General features: G+C 38.8%; 1 protein-coding gene across 1 annotated transcript in view; it reads left to right on the top strand.

Moving 5' to 3' along the window:
* The window catches only part of LOC146579901 (uncharacterized), a 43,475-nt gene extending 31,934 nt beyond the window's left edge, over window positions 1-11,541 (top strand). The window contains exons 17-25 of the mRNA XM_085268025.1: window positions 945-1,184; window positions 8,761-9,039; window positions 9,155-9,430; window positions 9,634-9,933; window positions 10,120-10,380; window positions 10,632-10,880; window positions 11,028-11,147; window positions 11,255-11,320; window positions 11,480-11,541. Coding sequence (XP_085124151.1) covers window positions 945-1,184; window positions 8,761-9,039; window positions 9,155-9,430; window positions 9,634-9,933; window positions 10,120-10,380; window positions 10,632-10,880; window positions 11,028-11,147; window positions 11,255-11,320; window positions 11,480-11,541 — 1,853 coding nt within the window. The remainder of the gene's footprint in view (window positions 1-944; window positions 1,185-8,760; window positions 9,040-9,154; window positions 9,431-9,633; window positions 9,934-10,119; window positions 10,381-10,631; window positions 10,881-11,027; window positions 11,148-11,254; window positions 11,321-11,479) is intronic.
* Window positions 11,542-23,588: the final 12,047 nt, after the last annotated feature.

Here is a 23,588-nt window from a genome sequence, read left to right as displayed (position 1 = left end):
CAGCAGGGCTGGATGTGAGGATGGGGCACTCTTTGCTCTGCATGACGGGGTTATTGTGTAAGTACATTTGTGACATTGTTTGAATGGCACTGATTAATGAAAGTGTTTCTCATGTGTGAGAATTAGAGTGTATCACTGGTTTGAAGTGTTTATCTGAGAGTTTGAACAAAGCACATTTGTGATGTTTATGATAGTTACAGACAAATGTTGGCTGGTTCCTTGGTTCAGTTTAGTCTGAGTATCGTGTTGGATACATCGCTGCTTGTTGCACTTGACTCATTGTTGTGTACAAGTTCATATATTAATAGTGTTTTATGCACAGAAATATTTTGATGAGCAGTAACTGTGTCATGTGAAAACTTATCTTTAAAAAACACTTTTGTTCATTTTGATTTTGATTTTCTGTCAGTTTGATCCTGATGATGTTTAATCTTTACTTTAGTGCTCGGTTCTCTCTTCTACGTTAATGCTGAAGGTGAGAAATGGTTCATTTTCCTTTCTTCATATTTATCAAATATGAATAATTTTGCTCTGATATTTTCATGCACTGTTTTAAATCGCACCCTGTCTCTCTGTTTGTGCATCGTTTTATTTAAGATTTAAATCCGTTTATTAATGTTTAAATCCTGCAGTTTCAATTTGTCTGATTACAAATTTGTATTTCTATCAGATTTTTCCTTGTTTTAATGTTTTTTTTAAACACACAGGAAGTAACAAGGTCATACTGACAGTTCAGATCTGTGCAGTCACTCTGTGGTTTTACTCAGAATATTAATTAACTGCTTTAATTTGTTTCATAAAAACACATCTTATTATTTTCAAGTTCAAATTTCACCAGGATGCAGTAAATCTTTTGACTCTTAACAGCAGCAATAAAATCAGTTCAGCTTCAAAATGACTTTATGCTTCCATCAATCTCTAACTTGATGTGTTTATGTGAACAGTTCCCAATAAGCCCACCGTGATCCTCGAACCATCCTGGCCTCAGATACACAGCAGTGAGACAGTCACTGTCAGATGTGAAGGAAGTCAGTCGCTGTTTGTATGGACAGAAGCCACAATAATCAGACCTCGAACATCTGAATACAGAATCAGCAGAGCTACTGAGTCTGACAGTGGAGGATACAGCTGCTGCACCATGAGTCTTTCAGTCTGCAGTGACATCATCACACTGACTGTATCATGTAAGTTGGACACATTTCATTGAGTCATATTGTTCTTTGTTTTAGTTTAGTAACAAAATCAGAGAAAATCGTAACAAACATTAAACACAGATGTGATGATCTCAGTTTCTTCAGTACCTGCACATGTGTAGTTTCCACCACTGCAGCTCAGAATTATGACACAATTATTTTGTTTTTATACTTTATTTGAAGTTGTGGATCAAACATGATCAATAAATACAGAATGAGCAGAGCTGCTGTCTGACGATGAAAATACAGATGCTGAAAAAAGAAAAGGCTGATCATCAACAGAGAAGAGTTCTGTTATCACATCACAGCCCTGGTTGGGGTCGGGGATAGCATACAGTATGAAAAACATCTGTGTAAATTATGAATGATAAATGCTGCTGACTGTGCACTGGTTATGCATCTTTATGCATATATATTTATATGATCATGATCCTTAAAACAAACATTTAAATAAAAAACAGATTAACAAAAAAATCTGAAAATAAGAGCGACCACAATCAACTGGCCTCAGATCAGCTAACAGTTAATAGTTCACCTGTCTCTGCATTTAGGAGTACAGTTTGGTGACAGAGCATAAAAACAGTCTCACCTGATTCTTGATTCACTCTGATAAAGTTTTCATCATGTTATATACATCCAGTGTTAGCTCCTGGCTCTCTGGCTGGCTAACAGTTAGCTGAGATACCTGTGCTGTCCTCATGTGTGCTGCTGCCAGTTGTTGATTCTCATCAAATTTGCTTTGAAGACACTTTTTGTTTTTGTGCTGTTGGTGCCTGTTTGCATCAAGTGTGATGATCACACTGAGAAACCTGAGATCTATTATTGAACTCCATCCATCTTCTTAACCCATCATCCAGGGTCGTGACCTATTAAGCACTTACTGAATTAAAAAAATACATAAATTGTAAATTAATAAAAATAAATTGGATTTTTTTTAAATTACTATTGAGTTTTTATGTTGAAATCTTTATTTGTTATATAACAAAGTTTTTCCTGAAGCAACTGACAGTCTGATGTTTGTCTTTCCTGTAACTACAACAGCAAGTAAACCCAGAGCCACACTGACAGCACAAAGTTCAGTCATACCAGCAGGGGGCAGTGTGACACTGAGCTGCTCTGTGGAGGGCTCTGCTGGCTGGAAGTTTGACTGGTTCAGACGTGATTCAGTCTCTTCTAAAGCTCAGCTCATGAGAGGAAATGAAGCAAACAGAGTTATTAGTGTCTCACAAGGAGGTCTGTACCACTGCAGAGGAGGGAGAGGAGATCCAGTTTACTACACAGAGGACAGCAGTGACGACACAGTTGTGGAAACTTGTGAGTTTAATTATTTTATTTCTACCAGACTAAGAGGTCATTATGTAATGTGTGCTAACAACTTTATCTAATAGCTGTGAGTTTATTAACCCTTAAATAAGAAAATAAATAAGAAAAATGAGATCTTGCAGTGAAAAGTTTCAGATTTTGTTTTAATAACAAACAACAAAACAATTGTTTCTTTGTTACAATGTTGATGTAAATACCAGCCGTACCTGCAGGTGTAAACATGAGACTGTGCTGTAACAATGTAAACACTGTATATGAGAGTTGAGTATGGAACGCCAGGACTGCCATAATGAATTAATTAAATACACCATTAAATAATTAATTAAATGTGGCAATAATTAATTAAAATTGGAATTAATTAATTAAATAAATAGTTATGACACATGTAATTAATTAATTATTGACACATTTAATTATTTATGTATTTCACATTTTAATTAATTATTGACACATTTCATTAATTAATTATTGACACATTTCATTAATTATTTATGTATTTCACATTTTTATTAATTATTGACACATTTAATTAATTATTGACACATTTAATTAATTATTTAATGATATATTTATTTATTTCATTTTGGCAGTCCTGGCGCCTGGCTCTCATCTTGAAATAATTTTATCTGTCAGCCTCACCCATCAAACTCAGGGGGCGGGGTTAACGCTGATCGAGTCAAAACCATTGCTTTGGCCTGGTGGCCATTGTTTCTAGCACACAACAACCGGCATGTGGAAGCTAACAGAACTGAGCTTTGAAAAACCCTGTTTGTGTGTTACCAGATACCGTTTTAATATTTTTTTAGCCGAGAATGTAGTGGTTTAATCTTCATGTGTCTGGTCGGTTTGTCAAGATACAGCCTCTTTGCAAAAGTGCTTCGATGATTTTGGAGATGTCTGCCCAGTCTCACGGCAAAGCGTGGGATAGACCCGCTCGCCTCGCAAGCAATCCCACCGACAAAGCGCAGGCCCCGGTACACAGCTGTAGTAACCCCCGCTGACTTCTTTTACTGAGGTTATATTTATCGGTGTTTTATTTCCTGATGTTCTTATGTGTCCTACGTGTTTCAGTCGCCAATTCTGAATTATAACTAACATTAAAAACATGATTAAGGAGGAGAGAGAGCAAATAAATCTGTTTAACATCTGATCTTTGGGTTTTTGTTCAGTAATCAGCGTGACCTGTGTATAAACACATAAAAGAGATAACGTTGGTGTTTCTGTCATGTAGTAACTGCTGGCTTTAACTGTACAAAGGTTGTTCGACACTATGAAACACATACAGACTTCATGATGTTCGGCTAATATTTTTATTGTGAATATTAATCATGCTGACCTCGCTCTGTACACCACGGAGCGAGGTCAGCACATCCACGATATCCTCAGCTCCATGAGTTAACACAGAGTTTCCCAGCTGACTATCTAACTTCCAACTATTCCAGAGACGTGAAAATATACAGCATAAAGAAAAGTGTAAGAGACTCAGCAGCAGATTAGAATAACAGTTATACATTTAATAAATCACCAAATGAATCCAAGAAACGAGCAAACCTGTTCCGACAATTTGAGTTTGTATTCCCTCAGCTGCAGACTCGCTGCTGTTTAAATGTTTGAGAGGAAGATTAGATATAAACTGTCATGGTCCTGGGTCGTGCGACCCAGTGTTTTGTGTTTAGTCTATTTTGATGTTTATTGTTTGTTTAGGTTCATTTAGTTATTCCAGCTCATTTGTAATTATATTACCCTTGTATATAGCCTCCCTTGCCCTTCATGTGTTTATGTCCGTGTGTCTTGTGTTGTCAAGTTCATGCTGTCGCTTCTGTCATCTTCCTCTGTACTGAGTCTCCCTGGTTCGTGCGTCTATCTGTCATGAGTCATGTCTGCATGGTTATGTTTAGTTCATGTCATGTCTAATCTCCATGTTTCCTGTTTTACTTTGAAAGTCTGTATTGAATGTCAGTGTAGTCAGTTTCACCCCTCCTGTCCTGTCGTTAAAGTTCATGTATATCAGCTGCGTTCCCATGTGTGGCCACTTCCCCTGATCATCCCTCATGTGTATTTAGTCTCTGTGTTTCTTACAGCCTGTGTCGCGTCGTCTGTGTTCCCACCCTCCATGTTTCCATGCCCGGTCTGTTGTATTCTAAGTCATAGCCTTACCTTAATTCATTCCCAGTTTAGGTTTCTGTTTAGTTATTGCTTTTGTGCTGCCCTTATTCTTGTTTGTTTGTCTTGCGTTACCAGCCACAATAAAAGGCTCGCTTTTGTTTAAAGTTTACTCCCGTGTCACTCGTGTCTGCACCTGAGTCCTCCACGCACTCTCCACACGGTCTGTCACAGCGGACCGTGACATAAACAAACGTCAAACATAGACTCAGTCTGCCTTCACATCTGATATGAGGCCAGCACGTATAGTGGCTGTGTCCTGTTTTAAGATCATACATGTAAAATTGTTGTCTGACCTCCGTCGATCCAGCTGCTCAGAGTCCGTGGTTACCATGGTTACTGCATAAGCAGCTATAACGTTAACAGCTGGCACTGAGGAAACCTACCGGCAGCATGGGTGTTTATGTTTTTCATTGCAAAAGAACTGTCTGAATGGTTAACTGAAGTTAACTTGGATAAATTATAGTTAAGGAGTATCACATATAACGCCTACGTGAGCTGTGTGACTGTTCACCACTACACTGAAATCAGCAGGCTATTACTGAAATACATGTGCTATATCATAAACTATGATATAAATAGGGAGGTCCTATTAACATGTTTAGTTTTAAAGGACACCTTCCTGCCTTTAGTCTCCTTCATGAGCAGTATTAGTTTTCTTCTAACATCCAGAAGTCTGCACGATGTGTTTCATAGTTTGTAACAAGCCTTTGACAGGTAAACATAACATGACCGAAAAAGCAAAAAAAAAAAAAAAAAAAGAGAGAGAGAGTGTTGACATAAGAAGAGAAAATGCTCTCAATTATGGAGACAGGCAAATGGTTCATTTATGTTTGATGTGTGATTATTCCTCCCTAAATATCGTCGGTGAAGTTTGCCATGCACGTCAGATTTTCCTGCACACTTTTATACCTCTGCCAACAGAGAGAGAAAAAAAATCACATTCTAACAGACAGCTGGTGCTTAGAATACAGTTGAATAACTATTAAAAAACAGATGATATAATATTTCTGTCCAGGTTGCAGACTTCATGATGAGCATGCTGTTGCAAACCCTGCTCCTCTCGGTGGAAATGCGCCTTCTCTTTCCTCTTTGTATAAAAACATTTTAAAAGTCAGTTTAACCTCAAAATTCACTGTTAAATCCAAAACACACCAGATAAAGAAAAGCGAATAGTTCAGTCTAACACATGTGCCAGTGAACCATTAAACGTCTGTGAAACTATGCAGTTATGAAACGTAACTTTAACCTCAGCCAAACCGATTTGCTCAGTTGTAAATAAAACAGCGAAGTAAACGTGACCCGACAGACAGAACCTGAGTGAATGAAGTCCAGCGTTTAACCACTGAGAGCTAAAACTCAGCTGAGGTTTCAAAGCTGTGTGCCGGTGATTGGACATCAGCCGCTGATGAAGCTGGTTCGCCTATAAAGTGCTCTGTAAGGAAACAAGCTCCAGCAGCTCTGCGCTCGGGGAAAACACTATATTTACTTATCTTGTGCAGAAAAATACGCTGACATTGCTTTATATCGAGCACCGGCTGCCCAGTTAAACTGTGACTATCACCAGGTAACGTAGGCGTGTTTCTTGAATTAGCAGCAGGTGTTAAACAGCTGACGGATGAGGAGGAGGATGCATGCAGGTAAACTGAGGGTCTGTTGAGCTGATCGCTGGTTTCGTGAGAAAAATGTCAGCTCGTTTTTTCTGTTACAGAAGCACAGAGACACAAAACCAGGCGGAAAGAGACGATCGTTCGGTGAAAATGAGAATCTGCGAATGCAACATGTGGAACACGGAGAGTGGAATATGTAAACAAACCGGTTAATGTAACCCCCTGGGTGCACTCTGCATGCTAATTGTTAGCAGAGCTAGTGAAATCTCTGAAAACATCTGAGCACTTTTGCAAACATGTTCTATGTTGACAACCTGACCAGACATACGTTGCGACATTCGCGGCTAAAACACTGTTAAAAGTGTAGTTGGTGACAGAAAAACGGGGTATTTTAAAACTACACCACCACCATTGCTGCCTGTGATTTGATCTGCATTCTGGGATAACTGGCTGCCCTAAGTCTACACAAGCAATCGATTATCTAGGATCGACCTGTTTTGACTTACTTTGCACGGCAACCAATCAAATGTTAGAAAAGCTGCATGGGCAGCGTTAACCCCGCCCCCTGAGTTTGATGGGTGAGGCTGACAGATAAAATTATTTCAAGATGAGAGCCAGGCGTCAGGACTGCCAAAATGAAATAAATAAATATATCATTAAATAATTAATTAAATGTGTCAATAATTAATTAAATATGTCAATAATTAATTAAAATGTAAAATACATAAATAATTAATTAAATGTGTCAATAATTAATTAAATGTGTCAATAATTAATTAAATGTGTCAATAATTAATTAAAATATAAAATACATAAATAATTAATTAAATGTGTCAATAATTAATTAAATGTGTCAATAATTAATTAAAATATAAAATACATAAATAATTAATTAAATGTGTCAATAATTAATTCAATCTGTCAATAATTAATTAAAATGTGAAATACATAAAGGATTAATTAAATGTGTCAATAATTAATTAATTACATGTGTCATAACTATTTATTTAATTAATTAATTCCAATTTTAATTAATTATTGCCACATTTAATTACTTATTTAATGGTGTATTTAATTAATTCATTATGGCAGTCCTGGCGTTCCATAGATTGTGTTGGATCTGATTGTTCAGTGTTCAGCATGGTGATGGCTGAGGGATCAAAGCTGTTCCTTAGTTTGTTAGTTTTTGTCTTTATGGCTCTGAAATGTCTGCCTGAAGGTAGACGTTCACACAGTGCATGACCTGGGTGAGATGGATCCTGAAGGATTTTCTTTGTGTTCCTGAGACTGCGGGAGCTGTGCAGGTCTTCAAGTGAGGGCAAAGGATGGCCGACTATCCTCTGGGTGACCTGTATAACCCTGTGGAGCTATTTCCTCTGTGCTACTGTGCAGCTGTGCTATACAGTTCTTCATGTAGCGCAGTATGCTATCAAAAACCAGCTACAGGTCAGGGTGTTTGAAAATATCTCAGTGCATCCTGATGAAACAATCCTGCCTGTGGCCTGGTTTTGACTGTCTTTGTGCTGATTGTAGCTATTTTACAAAGTGGGATGTGGCCGTGATCAAAAACAGTTATCTGTGGTCAGACTTCCTGAGGTGTGGTTTAAACCTGTAGCCTGTTTGAGGTTGATTTTTTTTTTCACTCACATTACTCTCATGTTTTAAACATCAGAATTTTTATGTTTCTATTTGTGTCTAACTGGATATTTGTCTGTGAACAGTTCCCAGTAAGCCCACTGTGACCCTGCAGCCATCCTGGACTCAGATATACAGCGGTGAGACAGTCACTGTCAGATGTGAGATTCAGGGAGGTGAAGGAGCTCAGTGGACGTATGAATGGAGAGCAGCCAAGTTAAACACACCTCCAACATCCAATGAATACAGAATCATCAAAGCTACTGAGTCTGACAGTGGAGGATACAGCTGCCGGGGCAGAAGGGACTATTTCTTCTCAGAGTGGAGTGATATCATCACACTGACTGTATCATGTAAGATCTTTCATCCAGAGTATCTAAATAAGGAAAAAGCACTTCTTCTTTCTTACAGCTTTATAACTGTCTTTCATGTTGGTCAGTAAAATGTTTAGTTTTTATTCCAACAACAAAAACCTGAACAGCAGCTTTTTATTCACAGTGAAGAGAACAAAACATATGAGAGTAACTTCTCTGCTGTGCAGCTCTAATACATGAAAGATGAAATGCAGAACAAATGCTGAATCTGTCTCAGCTGCTCCACCACATCCACTAAGAAACATTAAATCCACTGATTGTTCCTCATGTGTGTTTTTAACTTAGAAATGCAGCAAATTAAATATGAAAGATTAGTGTTGTGTTTGTGTGACAGTTGTACAGTTTGTTGCAGCTTCACCATTAAAGTTATGTGATATTTATTATTTCCATATTTCCACCAAGTTATTTCAACTGGTTTGATTCAGTCATTGACTTTTGTTCTTTTTCTAAACTGAACTGCAGATAAACCAAAGGCCAAACTGAGAGCTGATAACACAGCTGTTCCAGTAGGGGGCAGTGTGACCCTGACCTGCTCTGTGAACCCATCATCATCATCTGGATGGAAATACTACTGGTACAGAGATGAGAAATCCTCTGAAGCCCTGACCACACAAGATGCAGTTTTCCACTCAAATGGACAAATCAGTGTCTCACAGGAAGGACTCTACAGGTGCAGAGGAGGAAGAGGAAACCCAGTTTACTACACAGAGGACAGCCAGTCAGTCAGGATTGGGAAAACTGGTCAGTTTAACATAAAGTCAGATAAATTCCTGATTAAGGAGGAAGATGAAGAACAAAAGGCATTAACATTTTTGATATTCATGTGTTTTTATTGTACTTTCTTGAACAGTAACAGCCTCAAACAGGCCTGTTGTGACTCTGTATCCAAACTGGTCTGAGATATACAGAGGAGAGACGATCACTGTCAGATGTGAGATCCATGGAGGAGACACTGAGTGGGATTATGAGTGGGAAACAAACAGCATGATAAAAGCTCCAAATCAAAATGAATACAGGATTAGATCTGCTTCATCATCCAACAGTGGAAACTATCGCTGTAAGGGCAGAATGAAAAGTTCACAGCATGAAACAACAGAGTGGAGTGATTCAGTCACACTGACAGTTTCTGACAGTAAGTAGAGTCATAGTTCATTTAACCTGGAAATAGAAACAGTTTGTAAAAATGTGTTTTTATTAGTACATGTTGAGATATTTGACATGTTTAGATAGTCTCACTCTTAAAGTTCATCATAAATATTTGTGAGCCAACATTTTTAGTGACATTGAATTCAGAGTTAAGAGACGAAAGATTGAGAGAAAATCTTTGTTGAACAGATGAACCCCGTCCTGTCCTCACTGTGTCTCCATCATGGCTGAGTCCTGGAGCCTCAGTAACTCTGAACTGTGAGGTTGAACATCCGTCTGCAGGATGGAGCTTCTACTGGTATAAAGCTGTTCCTGATCTATCAGAGGAATCCTCCAGTTATGAGCTGCTACCTGATGGCAGTGGGACTGCACAGGACTCCTACATCATTCATGGACAGACACACACAGCAGGATATGTGTGCAGAGCTGGAAGAGGAGACCCAGAGTATCACACTGATCACAGTCAACCAAAGTTTGTCTGGTCTGCAGGTCAGTTTGAGGAATTTTGTCTCAGCTATTTTTAATCTTGATGTTGATGATTTGAAAGTCTGTAAATCTGGCTGCATGACTATCAGGACTCCTGTGAACCACACAAAAGTCAAACGTATATTTCCACTGTGATATGTTGATCCTAACATCTGTGAGCTTTGTCTCTTCACTGCATGTTGTTTCCAGATGTTCATTCAGCAGCGTCTCTCACAGTGAGTCCTGACAGAGTGCAACACTTCACCTCTGACTCTGTCTCACTGACCTGTGAGGGAAACTTCACTGAGTGGAGAGTGAGGAAGTTCTCTGAGGACGGCCGACTGTACTCTGACTGTAGGAGAATGACTGGATCCACATGTGACATCAACACATCAAAGTCAGATACTGCAGTGTACTGGTGTGAGTCTGGATCAGGAGAGTTCAGCAGTGCAGTCAACATCACTGTACAGAGTATGTTATTATACATTTACTACTTTGATGTTAATGATTTAGACGTCACATGAACATTTGTCCCAGCTTTGCTGTATGTGAAGTCATTTCATGTGGGAAAAATAAAACACATACAGTAATTTTTAAATACACAAGATCAGATCTTCATGATGAGCATCTGTACAATCTGTTCTTATTATTGTTTGTTAGGTTTTTCTCAAAGTGTGCAGCAGCTGATGTGACTGAAACAATTGTGTGTGATTGTGTCACAGATGATGGTAATGGTCCTATCCTGGTGAGTCCTGTTCATCCTGTGACTGAGGGAGCTTCTGTTAGTCTGAGCTGCAGCTTGAGAACACAAAGAATACTTTCCAATGTGTTTTTCTATCACAATGACAAACTTCTTCAAAATGATCCCCGAGGGGAGCTGAAGATCTCTGCAGTGTCAAAGTCTGATGAAGGTTTCTACAAGTGTCAGTACTCAGGAAGAGAGTCAGCACAGAGCTGGATGTCAGTTAAAGGTGAGCAGGATCAAGACATTTGATGGAGTTTTATAAATGAGTTTTGTTTTAAGGCTTGAAGTCACCTCGCTTTATTTTCTGAGAACTTTCCTAAAATGATTTTATGAATTATAAAGTATAATTAAACTTTATTGTTTGTTGTCACAGTAACTGTGTCAGGAGCTGACAGCTCTTCATCTCCTGTGTGGTTGATTGTTCGACTGGTTTGTGGAGTCTCTCTCATTATTATTCTCCTGCTCTTGTTGTATCGCTGCACAACAACCAACAGTGAGACCTTTTCCTTTACTTAACACAAACTCTTTATCCTTCAAAGACACAAATGCATCATGAGGTTCATTTAAAAGCAAAAGTCTTATTTTACATTTTTAATAAAGGTGCTGTTAATGAGCAGACCTTCAATCAACACCAGCAGCAGCAAGTGTACTCCTCTCTTCTTGCTGGTTAGTTTTTCATCCAGTTATAATATTATGCTGCTGTTTGCAACAAGACTGTACTTATTAAATCTGCTGCAGCTTTTAATATAAATGTTATTTTCAATAATATTTGTTTTTTAAAATAACATCACAGACATGAGGTGACTGATTTTCTCTGACCTGCAGGTGATCGTTGTGGCTATGAGATAATCAGAAGGTCTGAAAACTCTGAAAATGGTAAAGTATAAACTTTCATTAATATTGAGCTTGTGGAAGCTGGATGATTATATAATAACTGTGTTTAACATTGAAGTCCATGCGTCCAACTATTTTCTTACACTTGAGGACCAGGTCGTGGGGGCAGCATCCTAAACAGAGAGGCCACATCCTCCAGCTTGTCTGGGGGAACACCAAGGCTTCCCACACCAGCCGAGAGATATAATCTCTTCAGCATTTCCTTGTTTTGCCCCAGGGTCTCCTCACAGTGGGACATGCCTGAAAAACATCACACATGAGGCATCCTTGTCAGATGCCTGAACCACCTCAAATGTGGTTCTACTCTGAGCCCCTCCCACATGGCCAAACACCTAACGCTATCTCTAAAGGAGAAGCAAGCCAAACTTCGAAGTAAGCTTATTTCCACTGCTTATATCCACGATCTCGTTCTTTGGGGTCACTAACCCAGAGCTTGTGACCATAAGTGAGGGTAGAGATGTAAACTGAGAGCTTCACTTTTACGGTCAGTTCTCTCTTCATCTTGACGTACCGGTACAGTGGACGTAGCGCCAATCTACTCCCCTCTCCTCCTGCGAGTGGTGGGCCTATAGGAGGGTGGACCCATGTCCTTTTTTTGGGCTATGCCCAGCCGGGCCCCATGGACCAATGCCTGGCCACCAGGTGCTTGCTCTTAGGCACCCTCCCCAGGCCTTGCTTCATGGGACTCCATTAACCCTTTCAAGGGCAGAGTGAACTGTTCCTTTCATTCAGGTTTTTTTTTTTATTATTCTTTGTCTGGTCCTGGGTGAGGGACCGGATAAAATTTGCCATGGGAGACCCTACCAGGAGGCCCCCCCTCCAACAACAACACAGCCCCTGGGATCCATGGGACACACAAACCCCTCCAACATAATAATTTAGAGATTCACGGAAGGGAACATTAACATCAGTAAGATTATTATTTCATTGCTGCCAATGTCGCATCTGTGATTCAGCTCAAAGTCATTAATAAGACGAGTGCACAAAATGTGAGATTTGAAATGCAAAATGTACATTGGTAATTATTCTCACTGATAATAAATGTATTTAAGCAGAGAACAGAAGGTGTTTGTTTTGAAATGCTTTCATTTGATCACCTCAACAGGGCAACGTGGTGACGCAGAGGAGAGCTCTGACTACAATAATGTCAATCTGTCAGGGTGCTGGGTCGTTGACCAAAGATTCTGAGGTTATTTTGCTTTTGAGAGTCTCTCTGTGAAAGTGTGAAGATGGTCTAAGTTCAAGTTTATGCAGTTTAACCAGGAGTTTAGTTCTATGTTTCTGAGTTTTCTTGTATTTCCAGTTTATGGTTTGTTGTCTGTGAGGTTCCACTTGTGTGTTTGTCTCATCCCTGTGTCGCTTGTGAGAGTGTGTCGTGTCATCCATGTCTCTGCTCACTCGCCCTCCGTGTGTCTTAGTAGTGTCAGTGTGTTTTGTCTTCTCCTTGTGTTTCGTCTTTTGTCTCTGTTTGTTTATCCCCGTTTCTGCTTCAAGCTCGTGCGTTCGTGTCCTTACTGTCACGGCTGCCGAGGCAAGCAGTGTGGATTTGGAAGAAGGACCCAAGATGCAGGCAGTGGATGAAATGCTAGTGAGGTTTATTTACAAAGGTGTAGTTGTTAATGAACGGAGTGTCGACTGGAGTGAGGGGTAACACAAAGTGAAAGGGAACACATGAACTACTGGAGAAAGATGTCAGTATACAAGATTTATTGCCTAAAGCTACTACAGTACAAAAAACACAGGGAAGCTCTTTTCTTCAGGGTCTCCAAGGCCAAAACAATAAACAAAACACCCCCTTTTAGCTAGAAATCAAAACCAAGTACTCACTAACCAAAAACAAAATACAATGGCTGAGCTCCCTGTCTAACCAAACCAGGAGAAAACAGGTGAAACAAAAATGGCAGAGAACCCCTACCTGCTTCCACAATGACAAACTAATTATCACAATAAGGGCACACCTTCGCTCACAATAAAAGAAAGAAAAACCAAAGTTCACAGAGGGTAAGTTCTCACACACATACACACAAAGGCCCGCTGCCCAAAACTCTACAGCTCACAGCTCTGGCAACATGGGGAAAATGGCAGGGGGTGTGGCAGTTTAGGATGGCAGCCTATATGCCGTGGCTGACGAGCTGGAACACACCTCAGCTGCGGCTCATGAGGCAGACCTGCAACACAAGAAAAGGAGAAAAACAACTCTTCTACAGAGGGAGAGCCACTAGAGGTCAGCGACCGTAACAGTAGTGGCAAACAAGCAGTGGGGCATGACAAATAACTGAAGACACCTAAACAGGGAGAACTAAAAAATAACAGACCTGGGAGCATACGACAACGGGATGCGCCACAGACGAGGAACAGGACACCGTGGACCACAGGGTACCGCAGACTGACACGGCGTAACACAAACGAACCAGCAACAGGCAGGAGAACACACAGGGCTTAAATACACACACCAGTAATCAGGGGATGAGAGACAGGAGGGCAACACGGCTGGGAGGAATCAGAGCTGACGGGACAGGGGAAACGTAAACTGAACACACTCACATCAGACAGAGACCTTCACAATAAAACAGGAAACTAACAGACAGAGAACCAGACAGGACACTGAACTTGACAGGCGGACTCATAAGTAGACACAATAACACCATGGACAGACAGAGGGAACACAGAGAAGTGGGAGCAGGCAGGCAAAGAACAGAAACCCAACAAATGGCAAAATCACAACAGAATACATACTCGGAATGAACAAAAGCATAAGGAAACACAAACCACTGAGTCCTCAGACTCAGGACCATGACACTTCCTGTTTTAGTTTGACAGCATTTCATCCTGTTTTCAGTGTGTTTGGTTTGGCTTCCCTGTCTCGTTATATTCAGTTCATCAGAGCTGTTTTCCAATGTGTTTCCACTTCACTGATCATCTCTCAATCCTTCCAAGGTGTTTCAAGGTATTCCCAGTGTTCCACATTTTCTGTTAGTTTAAGTTTTAGCTTTCCCAGCTTAGTTTTTTTTTCTTTATTTATTTTTGGTTAACCTGATTTGGTTCATGTTTGTTGGCCATGAAAAACGTTTCTTTGTTAAAATTTTGATTTTGTCTCTCATTGTCTGCATTTGGATCCTTACAAAGAGCCACAGAGTCTGCAGCCACAGATTGTGACAAAATCCAAATTCAGCCACAGCTCTAAAGTCTTAACAGCAGCTCTTTAGCTGTTTTTTCTCTTTAAAGTCTCTTAAATACTTTAAGTCACTTTGAGTGAAAAGGAGAAGGTTTTGAATTCAAAGCAATGATCCTGATGCCTGAGTTTATATTTCCTTCAGAAAGAATCGTTTAGTGTGTTTCACTTGTTTCTCTCCCCTTAGATAATAATTTTTATTTAATAAAGTGTGTTGTTGTTGTGTGTCAGACTGAGAGTACATGTTACAGCTGTTCAGTGTTGTGCATGAATCCACTGAAAGAGAGCTTTCATTTATTTAAAAGCACTCATTGTCATTTAAAACAGCTTCAAACCCTCCAAAATGAACGAAAGCTATCAACATGATGGGAAGTAACAACTGCTCTGATGATGCTCAGCAGCCTTTTTACTGTGTAGCAGTTTTTCCAGTTTTCTCGAGGTTCTCCGGCCTGTACTTTCATGTAATACAGATTCATTTTGACAGTGTCAATCACATGTTCAGCAAGACCATGATAACTCTGTGTGTGACACATAAATCAAAATCAAATCGCTTTTAAACTACTTAAAATATAGTTTCTAACTTTCTCTCCTGCTTCATGACTTTTTTATGCACTGAAATTAAAGGAGCTCCTGATTTCTGACTGAGCCACATAGAGAAGAGGAAACACAGCCTGTGGTTTGAGCCACAAGTCTTCCTTTCAGCAGATTTATGATTGATTCATGTTCTCATCAAACTTCACACAGCAGAGAGGAAACAAGGAGTTCAGACAAAGAGCACAGCGGGAATTTCATGAGCAGCTGTTTGATCTGTTTATTTAGTGCTTCTGTGTTCACTTTACTGCTACATGTGTTACTCGAACATTTGAAGCTATTTATTTATTATCAAAGAACCATCAAGTCGTTGTTTAATGTAAGTTCTCATATTTTACTTTTTAGATGCACATTCATTTTAGTTTGCATCTGTGTGGGTTTCCTCCATGAACTCCAGCTTCCTAACAGCTGTTCTTATCATTATTTATGATATGTTCATTTAGTTATTCTGTTTTCACTTCATTGCTACCCAAAATCTTGCTAACCGAACATTTGAAGTCATCTATTCTCCACATCAGAGAGACATCAGTGTTCAAGGTCGGTCCTGTGACGGGCTTTAAGTGTCAGTGTGGATATAAAGTTATAGCTCCTTGTCCCATATTTCCCATGTCAAACTCTGAACACAGCTTCCAAGTCCAATCACTGGACCGTGCTTACAGCTGGTGGCCAATAGAGGGAGACATTAATTCATTTATAATTTATTGTAAGGAGTGAGAAGAGTTGATATGACTGAAGAACAGACAGAACAGAGGAATGATATTGACTTTGGACCCTATCATGAAAATAATCAGGCCCTGGATGGATGTCATAGTGATCAAAGCATTTACATTAACAAACTTTAAAAAATACGGTTTTATTTTAAAAAGTTTTATTGGACTCAAATAAATAGTAATCATGGGCAGATCGATCCAAATATTGATCATTTTGATACCAGCATTTGTATCAATGTTGATCAATACGAGTGTAATGAGCTTGATGCTTCAGTTTCTGTTCTCCTGTGTGCACCGCTGCAGTTTCATCAAAGAGGCAACCTGGCTGTCTGTGTAAATGCTGCTGCTTTCAGGTGTCACAGAGCAGCCACAGTTTGCTTCTCCTCTCTTGTGTTTTATGTTTTACTGTCACTGACTCAGCAGTGCCAGGCAAACAAGTAAGCAAACGTGCTCAGCTAACCAGGACCATCCAGCAACGCAGTAAGCAGAGAATATCTATGTAGATAACTGTGGTAATAGTAATATTTCAGTTATATTACTTTAATTTTCAAAGTGGAACTGACTGATTCTTACTCATAAAGTGTCATTTATGCTAAAACATTGATATAATACATTTATCTGACTGAAACATTTAAATGAAAACAATTACAGGAATTGAAACAAATATACCAAACATAGTATGACTCAGATTTGATTCAATATAATTACCCTGTTGTGCTAAATGTGAAAAAGATACTGTCTGATTACTGTAGTTAAAATACTATTAGATGTGCTAGATTATTGTTTTTATTTCGGTCCCAGGTTTTAACTAATTAAAAATCCAAAGGACAAAAGAAAAAAACTTAATGGGCATGAAAACTCCTTCATTCAGGATTAGCAATCTGATGATGTAGTTAATACTTAAAAAGTATTGGTACTGGTATCAGTATCAGTGAGACAGGAGAGAGTGATATTATACCCCTTTCGTCAAAAAAAGTGACAGGTTACTTCCGGAGCTCATTAATTATTCATGAGCTCCGGAAGTCCGGAAGTAATTAAATTATTCATGAGCTCCGGAAGTAGGAAGTAATTAAGTAATAAAAATATGATATTCATAAAAATATAATTGATTATTTAGAAAGTTTCTTATATATCAAAATAGCATTCTTTTATTTCTTTAAGCAATTAAATTTTTATTTTTATTTTTTTTTATGCTCAAAAAACGCCATCTGGTGGCGGGTCAGAGTGTGTGTGTGTGCACGCGCCCGCGCGCGCCCGAGGCTGTGTGTCTGGGCGCGCGGGGGCGCGCCCGTGTCTCCGGACCGTGCTCTCTCGGGCTCCGTGCTCATGTGTTTAAAAATGTATTAAACCATATTAAAATTGTTTAGTTAAACTTGTGCTTTTGTAACGTTCAGTATGGCCACAAACACATGCTGCATGCCTTGGGGGAAAACTTTATTTCGATTTATATGCATTTGTAGATTTAGAATAAAACTCATACTCAGAAAAAACTCGCGATCCCCTAACCCTCCTTAGAAACATAAGCAGGGAAAACTCCTTAAAAAACCCTCCGCGATTTCTCCAAAACCCTACAATAACTTGTTAGGGTACCCCCTCTATTCCCAAAACCTTATATTCGATAACAGGGGAAATCCTGAAAAAATCCTTAGTCTTTTTTCTCAAATTCAGCGCCCCGCGGCTCCCTTCATGCTCAGCCAAACAAAGCCAAAACTCTTTTTAAAAATTTCTCCGCGATTTCTCCAAAACCCCTAGAATAACTTGTTAGCTACCCCTCTATTCCCAAAAACCTTATATTCGATAACAGGGAAAATCCTTATTCTTTTTTCCTTCAAAAACTTCCCTCTTACTAGCAAGCTCTAAAATTCAACCCACACTCTAAGTTCTACCTCGCTCTTAATCTCCGATCCACAACTTCTTGCAGAGCACAATTTTTTCCTGCTTGTTCGCTCCCCGCTCTGGTCCCTAATGCGCTGCTTACCTCGTTTGAAAATTCCCCCCTTAGACCAACTCCGCCTCACTGCGCCCCGCTGCCAATCACATAACTATTGCACCGCTCCCTTCGCACCCCGGTTAGCCAATCCGCTCCAGGTCCGATTTTTATGATCTCCCGCTCAGGTTAAGACTATCTTCGAACCCCCAGAACACATCTGACTTCAGACGTATCAACAACTGGAACCGCTCAGACTGCTTGCGAGTTCGCATAGGGAGCGGCCGATTTCAACAGCAACTTGCGTCTCTTTCCTTATCCGCATATCATTCGGTAAGTGTTAATCTTCCTCTCTAACTACATTTTTGCATTTTCCTTTTTACCATTCTGTCAATCCTTTCATTTAAAAAAATAAATAAATATCACAATGGTTTGTAACACGTACAATACACCATCCATCCATCCATTCGCCTCCACTTATCCTTTTCTCAGGCTCGCGCGGTGCGCTGGAGCCTATCCCACGTACAATACACTTTAAAATATATATAAGCTCCACTTTTAACTCCCGTAAAAGTTTATACATTACATGTCTACATCACCTATCATGGCCTCATCGGGTATCTCATATCATCTTGTTATTGTTATGTTATGCTCCTTTGATATTTTGCTAGTTTGCGTGTTTTAAAACTCTTTTTGTTTTTCTTTATATTTTTAGACCCAGATGTGTTAACCTGATCCCTGCGAAACACCAGCTCTGCGTGGATTTTGACCGCGAGTGACCGGATGTTGTTTCCGGCCTGAGGTTGCCTGAAATGCCGTGAGGCTCGTTTGAAAGATTGCGCCCGAGACCAACTCCGCCTCAAAGGCATGCCTACCTTTAGCTGCCACCAGTGAGATATCAGAGCCGGGCTCCACATATCCAATCAGGAGCACGAGCAAGACAGCTTTTGCAGACTCTCCAGAAATATACAAGTCCTTACCAACTGCTCTGCAACCCAGTGTTTCTGGTCCCCTCACTAACATCGCTTTTTGAGATATTTTTTATGAACCACCAAAAAAGCAATTTTACCCCACAGACTGGGTCTGAGGGCAGCAGCGGGGACAAATGATTGTAATGAAGCGACGGACATTTCATGGCTGGTCTTGCATAATCGTGAGTTATTATGTCATATGGTGATAAGTACATAGTTTTGCAAGAGGCATACAAGCACTGTGGAAAAAGTAATCATAAAACTGTTTTTGTGAACACCCTACGTTATGCTTTAAAAAATGTGATACATGTAATGTGATCATCAAAGAACATGATTTTTTAAAAAAAAAAAAAAAACTTTTATTCTTATGCTTTTAAAGTATGTCAGATTATCTTAAAACACTTATGTGTATGTTATAATGTTTTTCTTACACCATGTGTAATTTTTATAGACACCTTATTCATTGTATCAATGTGTAATTATGTATCTTTGATAAATAAATAAAATATTTAATCTTGTATTTGTGTACTTTCTGGTGATTCAATAAAAAATTAGTCACATATCGCTCTGATAAACACAGATGGCTGAAAGAAATGTTTGATGGAACAAAGGAAACAAGTGTCTTGCTGCTAAACTTTTAAGTCACCATGGTTTAAATGAGAAAGTCTGTATGTAAAACATGAAAAACTCCATATCAGTGATATCTACAAAGGTGTACTCATTTCTTTGTAATGGTACTTTACTGTTCCAATGAAACAAAAAGAAAATCTCATTTTTAAAGTACATTTTTCAGCCACCCTGACCTATTTTCAGGGGCAAGAATGTTGATGTTAGACTGTGTTTTAAATCAGGTTGTGATCTTAAACTAACTATCACAGCACTGATTTCAGTTGTAATCTCAATTAGAATCCCAATTTGGCTTTTCTCCAGTCAGTGTTATGGTGAAATTTAACTTGTTCTTTTGTGTAATTGCACATGGCCCAGCAAAGGACCCCTTAGTAAACTGTACAGCATAAGTTTTCAATTCACTTTTGTCAGAAAACTTCACAGTATGAGAAGTTACAGCACAGTTTCTCCAAACGTGTGGTTCTTTTTCAGCCAGCGTGCTTTTAGAGCATCTACATTAGCTCATGTAGTAAAAGTACAATCAGTAAGTGTACTTTAACATTTGAGATTCCGAGTCACTCTTGCTTAGATCATGTGAACTATATCATGAACCTTTTTTTGTATAATGCATTAAACGTGTTCAAATCAGTTTAGTTAAAATAAATTGAAAATAATCTAGAGACAAGCAACTCCTTTTTAGCTTCTGTTATGTATTTACCTCTCACACCTTAATCTAGATGTTAGTGTTCTCAGAGTTAACATGTCTCATGTTGCCATGTTGTATTTCTAATACCCAGCCTCAGTGTTCGCCCTGTTGACCCTCAAATCCAAACACCAATGATCTAGATATTCACAACATTCATAAGGAGATTCTTAAGGTCTTAAGTTTTGTTGTTTTTATGTTTTACAAAAAAAAAACTTCACATTTTTTATATTTTTAAATGAAAGTGACATGCAAGGATATTTTTCTTTAGTGATGTTGCTTCAGCAATCTCAAATACTAATTATTCTGGGAATTTTTATGGTCAAACTATGTGATTTTCCAAATGTGTGTGTGTGTGGAGTAAAATGACCTTGTTCTTATGATGTTGTCACCGTGAATCATTTAGGATTAACAACACAAATTGTATCGATAGCAGAAACAGTCTTATAACTTATAATTCTCACACGTTACCGCTAGTTTTACAAACGCAGTCTTCTTCAGCTCTGTTTATGTAGCTTTTATGAAACTGATTTTCCATAGTACAAGTAGAATTTAATTTTTCTTTGCTCTCCAGTATAAATGCAATAATTTGCAGGCTTTTTACTGAAACTCTCACAATGCAACACTCAATGCTCAGAGCTTCATATATCAACAGCTCTGAAAATATCTTCTTTTTTAAAGTAATGTAGGACAGGATCTCTCACTCTCTGTGTCTCAAAAAAACCCAACTAAACTGGCAATCACCACTAAACAAATGAAAGTAGTTTATGGCTTTTTTATCAGCTGCATTTCTTTCATTTATGTATTGATCCCATTGTTTATTGGTAATGCTTTTAGGTCACTGTTTTAGCATGTCTGCCTCACACTCCATTTAAACAGTTTAACAGATAGTGGGGTCTGGTAAGGAAGTTGGGGGGAAGCAGACAACTCCACAGGAAGAGTCTTTTTGTCTTTTCTCCACTGTAAAAGATAGCAAGGCAGTGTGAAACTTTCTTTGTGGGAAAGACAAAACTGAGAGCCATGCTAGGCTCAGTGAGAGACTCTGCTCACCCTCTGCCCCAGCGATGGCAGTCCCTCACCAAGCTCGATTTCTGTTCTTTGTCTTGATTAAAGAATGTTAGCTACCGCTCATCGCTTGTCTGCAGGCTTTATTAAACGGAAAACTTCCACAACAACCTCTAAACAGTGGTTTATGGCTTTTTGTCACCTGCAACACCATGTAACACTTGGATGTTAGATTCTTTTACCAGTCAGTGTTGTTAGCCCCAACCCCCTGAGGCCTTTGTGCCTTTTACCACCAGACTAAGTTTGTAGTCCTATCTACTAATATTATTTTATTGTTTTATTATAGCACAAGGTTCAGTTAGGTTACTACTTTGACTTCCTCAATTTGCGCACATTTCTGACCCGATACTTTATCAAGCTTTTACTCGAGTGTTTTTGGCACTAGCAGCTGTACTTCTACTTAAGTGAAAATTGCCTGCAATTTTGCCACCTCAGTTGCCACTTTTCTGGAGTTTGTACACTTTTTATATTGAAACGTTCAACGTTTTACGTGTTATCCTTGATCACAGTTCTAAACAAGTTAACTTTCTTCACTTCAAAGTAACCCAAAAAAAGAAACTATATGTCCAGTTCTCTTTACTCCAAACCTGGTTTAAGGCTATGCTGTTTTTGTGATATGGCCATACAAATAATATTAAGTTTAATTAATCTTAAAAAAAAATGGCTGCTTCATGGCTACCTGTTCAGAGAATTTGCAATTTATGGAAATTGTCACAATGTAACACTCTCACTGTCAAAACAGGGTTGATCCATGTTTCTATGAACACTGATTAATATATCAACAGCTCTGAAAATCCTTTTTTTTTTTTTAAGTAAAGCAGAACAGGATCTCTGTATCTCTAAAAATCCCAACAAAACTGGCAATCACCTCTAAACAAATGGAAGTAGTTTATGGATCTTTATCACCTGCAACACCATGTAACACCTAGATGTTAGACTCTTTTGCCATCACATTTGCAAGGGTTTATGTGTTATCCTTGATCACAGTTCTAAATAAGTTAACTTTCTTGACATAAAAGTAGCCCAAAGAAGACAAATATATGTCCAGTTCTTTTTTACTCCAAACCTACTGATCGGAAAACATTATGTGATGCTGGAAGTTTTCATCCTATCCACCTGCAAAACAAGTTTACCTGTAAGCCAACACATTAGACGTAAGCAAATTTGTGAAATTCCTGAACAATGTGCTTTGTGGAGTAGCAGTAGTACTAGAACTAGCACTAGTAGTCCTAGTATTCTGCAGCAACCAGGCTTCAAGAGTGATCACTCTTCTGGCTTTCAAATGGTGAAAACATGTCACAGTCTTAACCACAAATCAGAAATGTTGGTAAATTTAAAAAGGAATTTAAACGTCAGCTTTGACATAGACACAGACTTTATTAATGCCACACTCAGGAAATTCACATGTTACACATGATTTAGCTCACCTGCTAAATCCCCAGAGCAATAACCACATCAGCATCATTAGCCTGAGTGTTGATCCTCCAGGTGAGTGAGTGGAGTTGAGTGAGTGAGTGAGTGAGTGAGTGAGTGAGTGAGTGAGTGTGTGTGTGTGTGTGTGTGTGTGTGTGTGTGTGTGAGTGATCAGAGGTGAAGCTGCTTTCTGCAAAGTCTCATCAACAACATCTTTAGAAACAAACATCAACAACCAGGAAGAGTCTAAAAGCACTAAATATGAAACAGACCATTTACCATACCCAACACTGAGCTCCTGCACAGTCAGATGGAGTGAAACATAATGTCCCAGTGGTGTTCTGTTGGATTTAGCAGGTGAGCGTTGTTGCCAGTCAAAACCTTTTTGGAAACTCTTTACAAGAATCAATGTAATTATTTGTTTTACTTGAATCAAATGTATTGGTTTATATACCTGAAATAAAACTTTTTTTTGGAAACCCGTTACATCAAATAAAACTTTCTTGGAAAAGCATTGCAAGAATCAATCGAGTTATTTGTTTTACCCCATTCAAATCTATTGGTTTCATTACATCAAATTAAATAATTTTGGAAACCCGTTACATCAAATAAAACTTTCTTGGAAAAACTTTACAAGAATCAATGTAATTATTTGTTTTACTTGAATCAAATGTAATGGTTTATATACCTGAAATAAAACTTTTTTGGAAACCCTGTACATGAAGTAAAAGGTTTTTGATCTTGTAAGTTCTGGCTTTAATATTTTCAGCTGATAAAGTGAACTTCATACAAACTCTGTGTTAGAAAAAGGGGATAGTTTACTACATGCTATAAAAACACAATCCTTAATCTTTTATTTTGCAACTTTATCTTTCTGTTCTG

Source organism: Mchenga conophoros, linkage group LG3 (assembly GCF_057382185.1).
Source record: "Mchenga conophoros isolate Kocher_MC1m ecotype Shallow Benthic linkage group LG3, M_conophoros_male_GT1.1, whole genome shotgun sequence".
NCBI classification, from domain to species: domain Eukaryota; kingdom Metazoa; phylum Chordata; class Actinopteri; order Cichliformes; family Cichlidae; genus Mchenga; species Mchenga conophoros.
This window is presented reverse-complemented; position numbering and strand designations above follow the sequence as displayed.